This window comes from Delphinus delphis, chromosome 15, assembly GCF_949987515.2.
Source record: "Delphinus delphis chromosome 15, mDelDel1.2, whole genome shotgun sequence".
Taxonomy (NCBI): domain Eukaryota; kingdom Metazoa; phylum Chordata; class Mammalia; order Artiodactyla; family Delphinidae; genus Delphinus; species Delphinus delphis.
The window spans coordinates 1,316,954-1,329,804 of record NC_082697.1 but is presented as its reverse complement, the minus strand read 5'-3'; the positions used below and the strand labels follow the sequence as shown (position 1 = coordinate 1,329,804).

The window sequence follows — 12,851 nt, the reverse complement described above, 5'->3', positions numbered from 1 at the left end:
CAGGACCTGTGGTCACCCAACCACCAGCCCCGAGAGTGCCCGTGTGGGTCAGAACTGGGCCCCGGGTACTCTGCCCATCAGAAATGGTTACAATCCACAGATTCAGTCAGAACAAGGCCCTTTACTGCTGTCTGGGAAAACTGTCCAAATAAATAAAAGTCCACGATGACTATGATGTGAACGCCCCCCCCCCCCACCCCGGGTGGCGTCCTGGTACAGTGCGCGACGTGCACATCTGTCCCTGGCCATCCCGTGCTCCGAGGAGGGCAAGGTCTCCGTGCCGTGGCTCTATGGTCGAATGTGGGAAATGGACGGCCCGAGGCCAGGAGGCCCCCAGCGGGCTGCCCTCCTCATCCCTGTTAGCCGCCTGGCCTCAGTGATTTCACCTGTGATCCTGGTTTTACAACAGGAAGGTGGGGTTTTTCCAACGGCTGCAACCTGTAAACATGATGATGGCGAGCCTTGAGGACAGAAGTCAAGTGGGGGTGGGAGCCCCAGTCAGCCGTGGCTGGTAGGGTTCAGAGCCTTGCCCTACATTTGGGGGTCCCTTGCCGTCCGGGGAGGGGCTCGAGCCCTTCTCCCACCAGCCTTCCTCCTGTTCTGGGGCCCAACTGCCGTCTGCACAGGCCTCCAGGTCCGGCTGGCTCCAGTCTCTTCCAGCGTCCGGTCTGGCGGTCTTTCTGCTGGGCTGGAGCGAAGAAGTAGCGAGGTGGGTCCTGGCGGGGGCCCGGGGACCTAGGCCAAGGCCAGCGCACACCAGGCCTCCTGGCGCAGGGTCCCGCCGAGGCCGGCCTGGGGGCCCAGGGCTGCAGAAGGCAAGGCAAAGTCCTCGGGCTCGAATTTGAACTCCAAGTGGCTGGGGGCCAGGGTGTCGTCCACCTGTGTGGAGGCCTGCAGGGAGGACACGGCACCCATGAGACTGGGGAACAGTGGCCGGCTCACTTGAGGTTGGGAGCCCTGCGACAGGGCGATCTGCCCTAAGGGGCCTCCTCAGCCCCTGGAATGGGGTGGGGACCCCTTGTGAGGATCAACAGGGGCTCTCAGCCGGCGTCGGCCACAGGTCAGCTCCTGGCACCAGCGGCCAGCTGCGTGTCCGGCCCCAAGCTTCCGGCAGGGGCCCGTGGGGGCCCTGACCTGGGTGGGGTGCCAGGGGTCCCCCAGGAGGTGCCTGGGAGCCAGCTCTGGGCACCCCACCCCACCCTGACCTCCTTACCTGGGAGGTGACGCTGGGCCCGGGGCACGAAGGGGATGCCAGACTGGGCTCCGGTTTCAGAGTGGCCGCTGACATCTCCAGGTCAGGGACAGAGGCTTGCGGGGAGGCGGTGGTGCTCCCTGTGGATCCTGGGAGGGAAGGCAGGGCATTTACAGAAGCTGCCAGGTCTGGTTGCCTTGGTCATGCAGGGGGTTGGAGGTGCTGGGTGTGGCTTCCTGCACTGGACCTCCTGCCCCACTGCTGGGTGAACTCCCGCCACCCCAGCCCCTCCCCAGACCAGACCATCCCAGGACAATGCGGGGTATGTGCACTTCAGGACGATGATGCTTGCACCAAACATGTGAATCTCTAATGGTGGAATGTGAGATACTCAGAGTGACTCCACAGGGAGAAGGTGTGCCTCACTGGAGGGCCTGGGCTCCTCCCGGCCTCCCACAGCCCTGGCCCGTGGACCTGAGGAGGCTTTGGTCTTGGAGATGCTCTTCGGCTTCCGTTTCCGGGTCTGGATGCTTTCCTTCTTCATCGCCAGGGGCCGCGGTACCTGGTGGGGTTGGCAGGACGTGGACGGCTGCTCCCCGTCCGAGCTCACCCCTGGGGCCTCTTGCATGGCCACCTGCCCCGATCTCAGCCCTGCAGAGCTGGTCACTCCTGCGGCCCTGTTTGGGGAGCTGCTACCCCCGGGCTTGGCACTTTCGTCCAGGCCTGGTGGGGAGAAGCCCGTCCCACCCCAGCCTCCGGGAGCCGGGGGGCCAGGAGGGCTCTGGGGGTGTCCAGCCTCTGCCCCCGGCTGAATGGCTGCGGGGAAGCCACAGTGATGCTACAGCCTCTGTGAGCCCATCTGTACCACGGGCCTAACCGTAACACGTGGGCCCGTGCAGGCAGTGGGGCCACGTGTGCACAGGCGTACACGCTCAGCCCAGGCCCCCCCAGCCCCGCCCCCCGCCCCCCCCAGCCCCTCCTCGGGCCAGGGAGGGCCCCGCTCACCCCGTGCAGCTTCGCGTAGAGCCCGCAGGCGTTGCACACCGGCTCGCCGTCCGCGCTGCGCCGCCAGAGCGTCGTGCTGGTGGTGCCGCAGTTGGTGCAGCAGAGACCGGCCCGGCGTGAGGACGACTGTGGGCAGGAGGCTGGGGTGAGCAGGGCTCGGGGCTGGGGCCCTGCCGCTCGGCTCAGCGGGGCAGGTGCACCGGGGCGGGAGGGATGGACGCTGGGCTCGGGGCGTGGGGCCGTGTGGGGCTGGGTGAGAAGGCCTTTGGGCGCTAAGGTCCTGAGGCCTGCCCGGGATTCCTCGGAGCCGCGACCTGGTGCCCTGCTAGCCCTGGGACAGGTCACTTCACCCTTCTGGGCCTCAGCTTCCCTATCAGTAAAATGGGGGTGACAGTAGACCTGCCACAGGCCTCTTGTGGGGTCAGGATCTTGTGAAGAGCCCAGCACAGACAGGCCGCTGGGCGTCTGTTGCGGCCTCTTTTTAACCAACGCTGGGCCTTAGCCCCGTATTTCTGTGGTGCAGCAGCAGCCCTAGGAGTCATAGGGCCGCCCTCGGGTCCGGTCCCGGGCTGAACATCCAGGGGGCCTGCTGGTCCCTCTGGGCCTTGCCTCCCAAGACTTGGGGCTCGAGCCCGTGCTCAGCTCAGCACCTGCACCGGACTGTGGGCCGCGGGTCCCTGATGCCCACCCCTGCCTTGCTGCTCACATGTTTAATACTGGGGCAAGACGGCCCTTCCAGAACCTTCCAGAGGCCGACCTTCCAGGTCCGTATCCAACCAGGGTCCCCAAACCTCCCTGCACGTGGGGGCCCAGTGGGGACCCAGACAGTGCCCACCCAGGAGTCGGGGCCTAATGAGCCTGGGGGTCCAGGGGCTGTGCCGAGCTGGCTGGCTGGCTGGAAAGCAGCCGTCGGAGGCCTGACCCCGGTCCTCCCACCAGCTCAAGGTCCTCGAGCTCCCACAGCCCAGTCCCTCGCTCCCAGGCAAGGATTCTGCCCGACTCCCATTTCGGTGTGTGCATGGGGTCCTGTCCCCTGCAGTCTGGGAGCTCCAGATGCTCTCTGCTGCCCAGGGCCCCACAAGGCACCTCAGGCCCAAAGCCCCTCCCTCACCCCCCAGCACAGCCTGCAGGGGGCACACCCCTCCCCAGCCCCTGCCCTCAGATGCCCTGAATCCATCTGACCTTTTCTTTCATTTGCACAGCCCCTGCCTGGTCCAGTCCCCTGCCCCCTCGCCCGGACCGCAGTGATGCAGGGTCCCCGTGGCAGCCGGGGTCAGACCAAGTCACATCCGCCACGGTGTTTCAGTGGCGCCCCGGGGCACAAGGACAGAAGCCCGTGAGACTCCACACTCAAAATCGTCCCAAGGACGTGTGTTCTGTCCTCAGTACTCTCCAGCCCAGGACCAGCCAGAGGACCACCAAAAGCAAGATGGACGACAGAAGCCCCCAAAGGAATCTGTCCCGGGGTAGGGCTGAGCTCTCCAGGGCAGCCTCAGTTGCCCCGTCTGTCTGCCATCTCTGAGGTCCTTCCTTCTGCACTGACGGAGCTGCCAGCCTTGCCGACTGTCTCATGCCCACCCCCTTCCCCCAGGCTGTCAGCCGTTCGAGGGCACAGGCTCTCCCTGTGACTGGCCCGGGAGGGAGAGTGGGGCCCGTCTGGAAACACCCCCCCCACCCCGCCCCGCCGGCACCAGCCGTTCCCAAGAAAACGCAGAGCTGGAAACGCCTCCTCGCCCTCCCCTCCCCCAGGGCCAGGCTGCCGCCAGAGGCTCCAGGGAATTGCGCCCTGTTTAATCTAAGCCTCGGCCTTCGGTCTCCAGGCAGGACTCTGCCCCAGGATCCGGAACAAAAGGGCCACAAGACAAGGAAGGGATGAGGCCTTGGAGGCTCCAGAGGGAGGGCAGGGCAGGAGCTCCCGGCCTGGCTGGGGAGACCCCATGCTCGCTCTGGCCGGCGGCCTCTAGGCCACGGCTGTGTGGCGGCTGCTGCCCAGTCTGGCCCGCACCTCCAGTGGTCTCCCCAGGGTTCCTAGGGGTGGGACCTGTGCACCTGCTGGAATGGAGAGAGCTGGCGGCTGGCCCAGGCCCAGCAGAAGCGGAAGGGACGGATGGTGGGACACACTCTGAGGCAGGAGCCCTGGCCCTGGGGTCAAGCAGGCCCCCAGCCGGAGGGCCTCCCTGGGAAGACGGCGGCCACATCCTGATCTTGTCTAGAAAGCAGCTGCTTTTACTGGACACAGTTCGAGTCTCCCCCGCTCTGCTCCCTTCTCTCCTTTCCATCTGCCTCTTGGCTGCCGGGAGCTGTGTCCACGTGGAGGCCCCCTGCTCTCCCGGAGCCCACTCCCAGCCCTGCTGCCTGCCCCGGCCCAGGATCCCCTGACCCCCAGTCCATCCATCTTCCTAAGGCGGGAGGAGGCCTTGGGACCTCCCCAGGGTTCCCAGATTTAGCAAACAAACAAACAAACAGGATGCCCAGCTAGATGTGAATTTCAGATGAGCCGCAAATATTTTGTGTAAGTACGCCCTATGCAACATTTGGGACATAATTATTCTAAAACGCTATTCATTGTTTATCTGAAATTCACATCTAACTGTGCATTCTGTATTTTATCTGGTGACCCTAACCTACCTTCTTGGGCCCCATCGCGGTCCCCAACTCCAGCTGTGCCTTCAGACCAAGGAGGGGACCATGGCCTGAGGCCCCTCCTCCCAATCCAGCTGGGACCCTCAGGGTCTTTTACCAACAGCTGCTCCCTTCGAGTTCACATTGCCATCTCACATTCCCCCCAAATTTTAGCATCATTCTTGTAGGAATCACAGGAATGCTGTCTCCTTGGCCGGCCGTCAGGCCACTTCCTACTAAAATCCTTCCTACCAAAACACTCCCGCAAGGGTGTAAAGAGACCCACGCGAAGGCTTCACGTCAGCACTGTTTCCAACAGCACGCCCGCAAGGCTGCACACACGTGGGCACGAGCGCAGACACGCGTGCACCCCAAGCGTCCCCCACGGTCGCCCGTGCATTGCGGAAGCAGTGGAGGTACATACACCGCTGTGGGGCCTGGGGAGAAGCTACAGCAGCTGGACCGCGTGTAGGCAGGACACAAGCCCAGGTGGTGTGAACCGATCACCCAGACCCTGGGGGTGCGGGGGAATCTGGAAGCCACATTTGAACCTCTCTCCAGCGAGCATAAATTAAAATCGAGAAACTAGAAATTAAATTAAAATCAAGAAAATGGGAAAAAAGAATGACCTTGAAAAAATTCTCGCAGTGCTCGCTCCTGTATCTTCTTCCATCCCCTCAGCTGCCTGCGTTTTACGGGGGGAACTGAGGCTCAGAGAGTGAGGGGCCGGAGGTGCGGGGGTGGCCCCGGAGGGGACAGAACCTCCTTTCTGGGCTGAACACACTCAGCGGCCACGTCCCCGGGGCTGCTCGCACCCCCTGGATGCCCGGAGCCTCCCTCTGTCCTTCCTCGCTCGCGGTCGGGACAGACCGCCAGGCCCGGCCACTCTCAGGGCCCTTAACTGCCAGGCCTCTCCAGGTTTCGTTTTGTTTTTCTTTTTTGGTCTGTTCTTTTCAAAAGAAGTGCAACTTCAAAGCCAGCAGCAGAGCCAGCCTGAGCTCCAGGCTCCGCGAGCATCCGGACACCAGGGGAATCAGGGCGGTGGGCAGCGCAGAGCTGGGTGGGGGGCTGGCGGAGAGGCGGGGGCATGGGAGAGCAGAGGGCGGCGACGCGGCTGGGAAAGTAAAGGTTGCAGGTGGTGGAGCCGCAGAGATGCTCCCGTTTCAAACGGGTCCTCTGGGTGCTCTTGGCAGGGGAGACGTGGGGACACTTAACCTGATGGACGGTGGGAGCCTGGCGTTGCTCGGGGCACAGCGTGCTGAGGACACAAGTCTGTGAGGCGGGCTGTGCAGGAAGGAGCACCCGGGTCGGTGAGCCTTCGAAGGATGCTGGGCCCTCCGTGGCACCGGCCACGTCCCGGAGCTGGCGTCAGAACCGGCCTCGGGCTAACAGGCCTGCCGTCCGCGGACCCTGGCTGCTGGGCTCCAACGTTTTGGGGTCAGGCCGGGCCGAGGGGCGCTCGTAGAGCCCCTGGCCACAGGGACAGGACCACCCTCCCTGCTCGTCTACACTGATGGAAGCCTCGGGTCAAAGGTGTAACCCCCCAGCCTGTGACCGAGGACGCACACGGGAGGCAAAGGGTAAAAAAGACAGGTTCCTACCGGGAGGGGGGCGCACGCTTGCTATCGTCACGTTCCTGTATCCTTGGTGACACGCTTCTAGGACGTTTGGAATTATTTGCAAGAGGGGAGGATCAGTTCTTCCCGGAGGGGCCCCTCCTGGGGCGTCACTTCTGCCCGCACGCGAGGGAGGGCGAGGCACTGGAGCGGGGGCAGGTCTGGGGTGGCCGGCCCAGCCCCCATGGCCAGGAGCACGCGGCCCGGGCTCTGGTCTCAGGACTCCAAGAATCTCAGGGTTTTCACAGCGAGCCTGGCCCCGCCAGGACCAGCCACCGGGCAAGCCGCGGGGCCGCCTGCCCTGAGTGACAGGTGGGCACCCCGCAGCCAGTCAGAGGACCCCCCAGGATGCTGCTCAGGAGAGACAGGGAGCAGAGGGGCCCTGAGAAATCCCCCGGGCCCAGCCCCACTAGGCAAACGCTTCCTTGGCATGTTCTACAATCAGATCCAGGTGGGCCTGGACTCGGGGGTGTCCAGGACCGGGCCGATCCCGAGGCCTCGGGGAGACAAGCAGGTGCGCAGGGATCCCTCACCCTGGGGGCCCCCCAAAGCTAAATACCCCACGTCCTCAGACTACGAAACGGGCCTCGCCAGGCCAAGTGGCCGACCCCGGCCCTCCCACACCGGCCACGCCGTCCAAGTGCTCTGCACACGCCGTCTAATTGACCTTCCCAGCAGGCAAGGGGGCAGTCCCTGAATTCATCTCACAGGGGCCTGGGCAAGAAGACCCAGGGCAGGAGCAGGGTCTCAGCCTGAGTGGGGCCCTCGTGGGAGCCTGAGGCCACAGTCCTGGTCCGAGCCCAGGGCTGGCCGCCAGCGGGCTGCATGCCCAGGGAAGTCACTCAGTGTCTCGGAGCCCCGGGTGGTCATCCGGCTGATGTGACGGTAAACACCTCAGGGTGGAGATGGTGGCCCTGGCCCGCCCACCCCCAAGGTCAGGAATTTTCTGCTGGGAGTTGAGCCCCGAGAGGGGTGTGGGTAGAGACAGGGAGCCCTGCATCTCCCGTTCAGCAGTGTATCCTTGGCACCCAGTTTAGGGCTTGGCCCGGGGACAGTGCAGGGAGCCAGAGGAGGGGACCGGCCTGCTGCTCGGGGTCAGGTCTGGGTCGCACGCAGCCCCCAGGACCCTGTCCCTTGGCCTCAGTTTCCCCTTCCCTGAGGCCACACCAGACAACAGGCCGGTGCAGCGCGCCTGGGGCTGGGGGCATGATCACAGGGGCAGAGACAAGACTTGGGGTGATGTGGACTCTCAGAGGCACAGCATGGGTAGAGGGAGGCTGGGGGAGCCGCAGAGCCCCAAATGCCAGGCCAGGTCAGAGGAAGAGGAACAGCGGCTGCCTTCAAGCTGCCCGACCGAGTCAGTCCTGCTTCCTGCCCAGTTTGGGGCCCCAAAGCGTCTGGCCCCAGCGCTGCCGTAGCTGGGCCTTCGAATTTCCAGTAAAGGCCAGCACGCGACCGCCCCGCGGCCCAGGCCAGCACGCGACCGCCCCGCGGCCCAGGCCAGCACGCGACCGCCCCGCGGCCCAGGCCAGCACGCGACCGCCCCGCGGCCCAGGCCAGCACGCGACCGCCCCGCGGCCCAGGCCAGCACGCGACCGCCCCGCGGCCCAGGCCAGCAGCCACGGCACGGCCATCCCACAGTGTCAGCCACGGAAAGCCCTTCCATACTCCTCGGGGCCCGACACACCAGAACCAGCCGCCTGGCCCTACAGGGCTCACACCAGCATCAGCCCAGAAACACAACCCTGCCCGGACCCGGAACCGGGAGCCACCGCAGCCTCGCTGACCGGACAGCTGGCCGACATCGGCAGGCCCTGCCACTTATCTGCAAAATTACTTGAGCATCAAAATTTGCCTGTGAAATGGTAGAGAACAAAGGAACCTGAAACCTTTATGCTGCTTCTGGGACTCTGCCCTGCTGGGGGGAGAAGTCGGGCTCCCAGTCCCTTACTCGCTACCCAGCCATACAGCAGAAGAAACCAAAAGTGAAAACAAGTTTCGCCCAGGGAACAACCACAGACCTGGTCTCGTCCCATCCTCGCGGTATCAGAGGCAGCGGGCCCAGGGTCCAGGCCCCGTAACATTCAATGTCCTCCGACAAAGCCAGCATTCAGCAGCCACCTTCCCCTCCAGTCCCCTCCCTGGGGTCAGGTCACCTTGCCTCTCTGCGCCCCCCCGACCTGGCCAGCCCAAAGCCCCTTGCAGCAGCAGGGCTGAGCCCCTGCCCAGGAGGTTCAGGGCCGAGCTTGGGACAGCCGGGTTCTTCTGGGAGACCCTGCAGACAGTGTGGGCGCGTGACCCCCAGACCAGGGGGCCCATGACAGTGGACCGGGCGCTGCCACCCCTCCCGGGCCTCCTGGGGCCCCACTGGCGCCCCGGCCGTGGCCGCAGGAGCACGGCCCCCTCCTGCCCTGTGGCTGCCCGCACTCACCAGGCGCTTCTGCGGCCGTGTGAGGGGCCGGTTGACGCCGTTCATCTTGTGGTAGAGACCGCAGGCGTTGCACAGGTAGTGGCCGGTGCCGTCCCGGCGCCACAGCGGTGTGGACAGGGCCCCACAGTTGACACACTCGCGCCCCTCGCCGGGGAACTCCTCCAGGAGGTCGGCCGCTGCGGGAAGGCGGGTGGCTGCTGGGTGAGGCTCTGCCCCTTCCTGGGAGCCGCCATGTCCACAGCACCTTCTCCTTCCCTTCCTTTTTGTGCCTTTATTTTACTTTGCTTCAAAATCTACTTTAACTTTCTTTCTTAAGTTTAAGTTTACATACTGCAAAGTTCGTGCCAGGTCTCCATCGCTCCTCAGGGCTGCTTTAAAAGGTGGGGGTAGGGTGAATAAATCCAACCTCGGGGCAGGTGACAGGGAATTGCCCCACGCTGAACAGGATCCAGCGCCAGCATTGGAAAGTTTAATTCGCTGGGGAGGCAGGAGCATCTGCACTGGCAGAGGACGAGGGCCTTGTCCTCCGCAAAGTGGGTCGATCTGGAGGGCGGGCAGTGGCAGTGAGGCCGAATCGGATCGCGGGATCCCACGAGGACCGCGGTGCCTTCACTGTCAGCCTGCGCGGTCTCAGCACTGTCCTCCCACTTGAGCTGCTGGGGCGAGGACTCCTGGCCCCCTCCAGACCTGGCCAGGCGCTGGAGACACTTGGGCGCCGGGTGGGGGCGGGGCGGGGATCAATCATCGCCTGGCCAGGGGTGGGCGCCAGGCGTGGGGCGCCCTGGCGGCCGGGCCAAGTGGATCCCGCTTCCTGCGCTGAGGGGCTGGGGGCGGGGTGTAGGCTAAAAGACTGGGCAGCAAAAGAAGGCGTGGCCCTCAGTTTTGAGGGTGGGGTGAGAAAGAGCCGGTGGCGCCCTCGACTCAGGAGGGAGGGAGGGAAGGGGAGCAACTCTCCGCTTTAAGGGCCTGGAGTCCGATTACTCAAATTTATACTCTGGAGAGCGATTGCAACTGGGTCTCAAATTAGAATACATAAACATTCTAGAACAGAGATGAATGTGGTGGTTTACTTAGATAAACCGGTATTCTGAGCTTTAAAAAATAATCATTTCCAAAACTTTTCATAAAAACGTTTAACGTAGGCTCTAAATGGCTCGATCCCAGAATATTGGGTTCGGATGGATGAAAAGTAGAAATATCGAGGTGTGTAAAAAGAAACTCAGGACGGGGTTTTCATCTGGGGGGGGGCAGCCGCTGCGTTCCGTCCAGGTTTACAGGTCCCGGGCGTTCTGGGCCTGCCCCATGCTGGTGTCGGACCCGGCTGGGAAAGCCCTGACTCTGGGGGGTGCATTTCGTAGGGTGCGGGTTTGCACCCCAGTACGGCCAGCACCCAGGACCCCAGTCAGTGGAGCCACCTCCCAGTCCCGCACTCACCGAAGGTGGCTCTGTGGCCCGGGAGGCCAGCCGGGCGGCCCTGTAGGCTGTGCAGGACGCTGCCGTCCAAGGGTCCAGAGGTCCAAGACGGGGCCACCTCGGTGCTCACGTAGGCCGGGTACGCGGTGGGGTACGAGGAGCCCACGGGCCGCCCGAGCGGGGCCGGGTACTGCTCGCGAGCCAGCATCGCACCCTGAAAGGCGCCGCCGTCCCGGGCCCCTGCGCCGCCGCCGCCGCCAGGTCCCGGGGTGCTGTGCGCAAAGGGGAAGGCGGTGGCCCCGGGCGGCGGAGCGGCCGGCGGGTGCGGGCTGCGGGAGCCGAACGCCGACGAGTCCGCCGCGGCTGCCTGCGCCCAGCCGGGATGCCCGGCGATCGCGGGAGCCCGCGGGCCCGGCTCACACGCCGGCAGGTAGGGCAGCATGGAGGGGACGCGCGCCGGCGGCACGAACACCGGGGAGCCGGCGCCCGGGCTGTGCAGAAAGGCCCCCGAATCCGCGTAGGCGGCTTGGCTGGGGCTCGGGGCCAGCGCCAGGCTCTGGTACATCTTCCCTGGCGCGGCCTTGACCTGCAGGGAAGAGGGACGGGTGTCGAGGTCACGGCCACTGTGCCCCGCAGGTGCTGTCGCTCAGGCCGCGCTCCTCGCTCCCCAGCCCGGCGGTTCTTGGGGCGGGTCCTGGAACCTGCAGGGACAGACGGCAGGGGGCGGGGGCGGCTCGGAGCGGCTCATGGGGCATCCCGGGTGCAGCGGGAACGTCGAGCTCACCTCCTCCACAGCCGGGGCTTCGGAGGTTCCCGGGTGGGCACGGTGGGCGCTGAGAAGGAGAAACCCGGCAGGTCCGCAGGACGCAGGGTCTGGGCGCTGGGAGAAGGCGCCGGGCTGGGGAGGGGCGCGCGGCCAGGCCCAGCTGGGTACTCACTGGCTGGTCGTGAGGACCGGAGGGTGCAGAGGGCGCGGGCGCGGCAGGCGGCGACAGGCGGGCTGGAGACTGGGAGCCGGGGTCCGCGCGGTTCCGCAGGGAATCCCGGTGCTCCGGCCGCCCCTCCGGGCCGCCCCGCCCCGGCCCGCCCCCGCCGCACCACCCCTTCCCTCCCGGGGCCCTCCCCTCGGGGTCAGCTCCGGGGCTGCGGCCGCGTCGCCACGTGACGGGATCCGGCTGGGCGCGCGGGGCTCTGCGGGAAAGGCGACTGGAAGCACGGCGCGGGGCGCCCAACGCCGAGTCCCGGCCAGCGCGGGCGGCACGAACCAGCCGGGTGCTTGGTGCCCCAGAGCAGTCCAGCGCGAAGACTTCTCTAAATTTGTTTGGGGTTTTCGCACATCCACGGCCCTCCCTCCGCCAGTTCCAGGCTTCCGCTAAGGCTGGCGTAGTGTGCGGTGCCGTCTGTGGATGAGTCCATGAACGTGGCCTCGCCATCACGGACACAGTGGTAAAGACCCCCCAGTGCGCCCCTGGTCTGGGGCCCAGAGCAGGGGTCCTGCTTCCAAAGGGACTGCTTGGCTTCGTTTCCCTGAACTCAAACCGCTGTACCGTGGCCACTGCCCCCGCGAAGTCCAGGGGGAGTCCCACGGTTTCCTCAGTTTCTTACCGAGCAGGGCAGCTGCCGCACTCATTCCCAGCTCGGGGGGCCAGGTTGGGTGGGCAGCCTCCATCTGGGTGCACTTCCTTTCCACAAGGTCCCTGCCCAGCTTCTCGCCTCCACCCCTAGGTGGGCCTTTCGCTTTGGGGGATTCCCAAAGAGTCTCCTCCAGGCACCAGAAATGTGGGATGGGTGGGTCTGGAGGTGGCTCCTGGCGCTCCCTGGGTGGGCCCGCTGGTGCCAGCACCTTGGTGAGACGGGCCACCTGAGCAGCTTCGCTGACTGATGACCCAAGCCTCCCCACAGAAGAGCAGGCGCTGGGCGCCCAGGCTGGGTGGGAGCAGGGCTCACCAGAGGAACCTTGTCTGCTGTGCTTGGGGCAATGATTGTTTTTCGTTGGCAGAAATAGGCCGTCCCTGGAGTCCCTTCTCGTAGGTCCAGGGACGCTGACTGGGGCCAGGGCGACTCCACGAGTGCCAGGGCACTTTCACCTTGCGGAGGGGTGGGGAGGCCTGGCACTCGCTCCTCTCCATGTGCTCCGGCACCAGACTGTAACTCGGGGTGCACATCGGGCCACCCAGGGCCCCTGGAGTGTGGCAGGCAAGGCCCCCACTCTCACCCTGGGCTGGGGACCCCGCGGAAGTTTCCAGGAGGGCTCTGGACTCATCACAAGTCTTGGCAGTGTGCCATTGGGAGAGGGAGTAGGAGTCTTAAATATCCCCTTTACCCACTGCTCCCAGGCCCTCCCCCGCCATCAGAGCCCCGGGTCCACGCTGCCGCGATGGTCTCCCATGGTTACCTGCTCCCCATGTTCTCCCCTCGGGGGTCGAAGCGGCCCCTCCCCGCCCTCCCCCCTGCAGACCCCGCCAGTGGATCTCGGCTTTCTCTCTTTCGTAGTGGGCGGGGCCCCAGGAGAGCAGAGAGAGGTCCCCGGGAGCTCAGGGTCCTGGCACCTGGCTGTGCCTCGGGCTCCCGC

The 12,851-nt window shown here is 65.3% G+C and overlaps 1 protein-coding gene across 1 annotated transcript; it reads right to left on the bottom strand.

Moving 5' to 3' along the window:
- Positions 1 to 270: 270 nt before the first annotated feature.
- Positions 271 to 11,292, bottom strand: GATA5 (GATA binding protein 5). Its single transcript, XM_060032624.1, has 7 exons — positions 11,218 to 11,292; positions 10,301 to 10,865; positions 8,867 to 9,042; positions 2,198 to 2,323; positions 1,667 to 1,754; positions 1,214 to 1,341; positions 271 to 891 (listed from the first exon to the last, which is right to left on the bottom strand). Exons 2-7 carry the CDS (start codon positions 10,842 to 10,844, stop codon positions 736 to 738), a joined length of 1,218 nt encoding a protein of 405 aa, XP_059888607.1. The 5' UTR covers positions 10,845 to 10,865; positions 11,218 to 11,292; the 3' UTR covers positions 271 to 735.
- Between the last annotated feature and the right edge of the window lie 1,559 nt (positions 11,293 to 12,851).

Coding starts and splice junctions, on each gene's coding strand:
- GATA5 (XM_060032624.1), bottom strand. CDS start 10,844: ATGTACCAGAGCCTGGCGCTGGCCCCGAGCCCCAGCCAAGCCGCCTAC. Junction 9,043..10,300: donor GGGCCACAGAGCCACCTTCG/GTGAGTGCGGGA, acceptor GCCTTCCCGCAG/CGGCCGACCTCCTGGAGGAG. Junction 2,324..8,866: donor CACGGCCGCAGAAGCGCCTG/GTGAGTGCGGGC, acceptor TCCTGCCCACAG/TCGTCCTCACGCCGGGCCGG.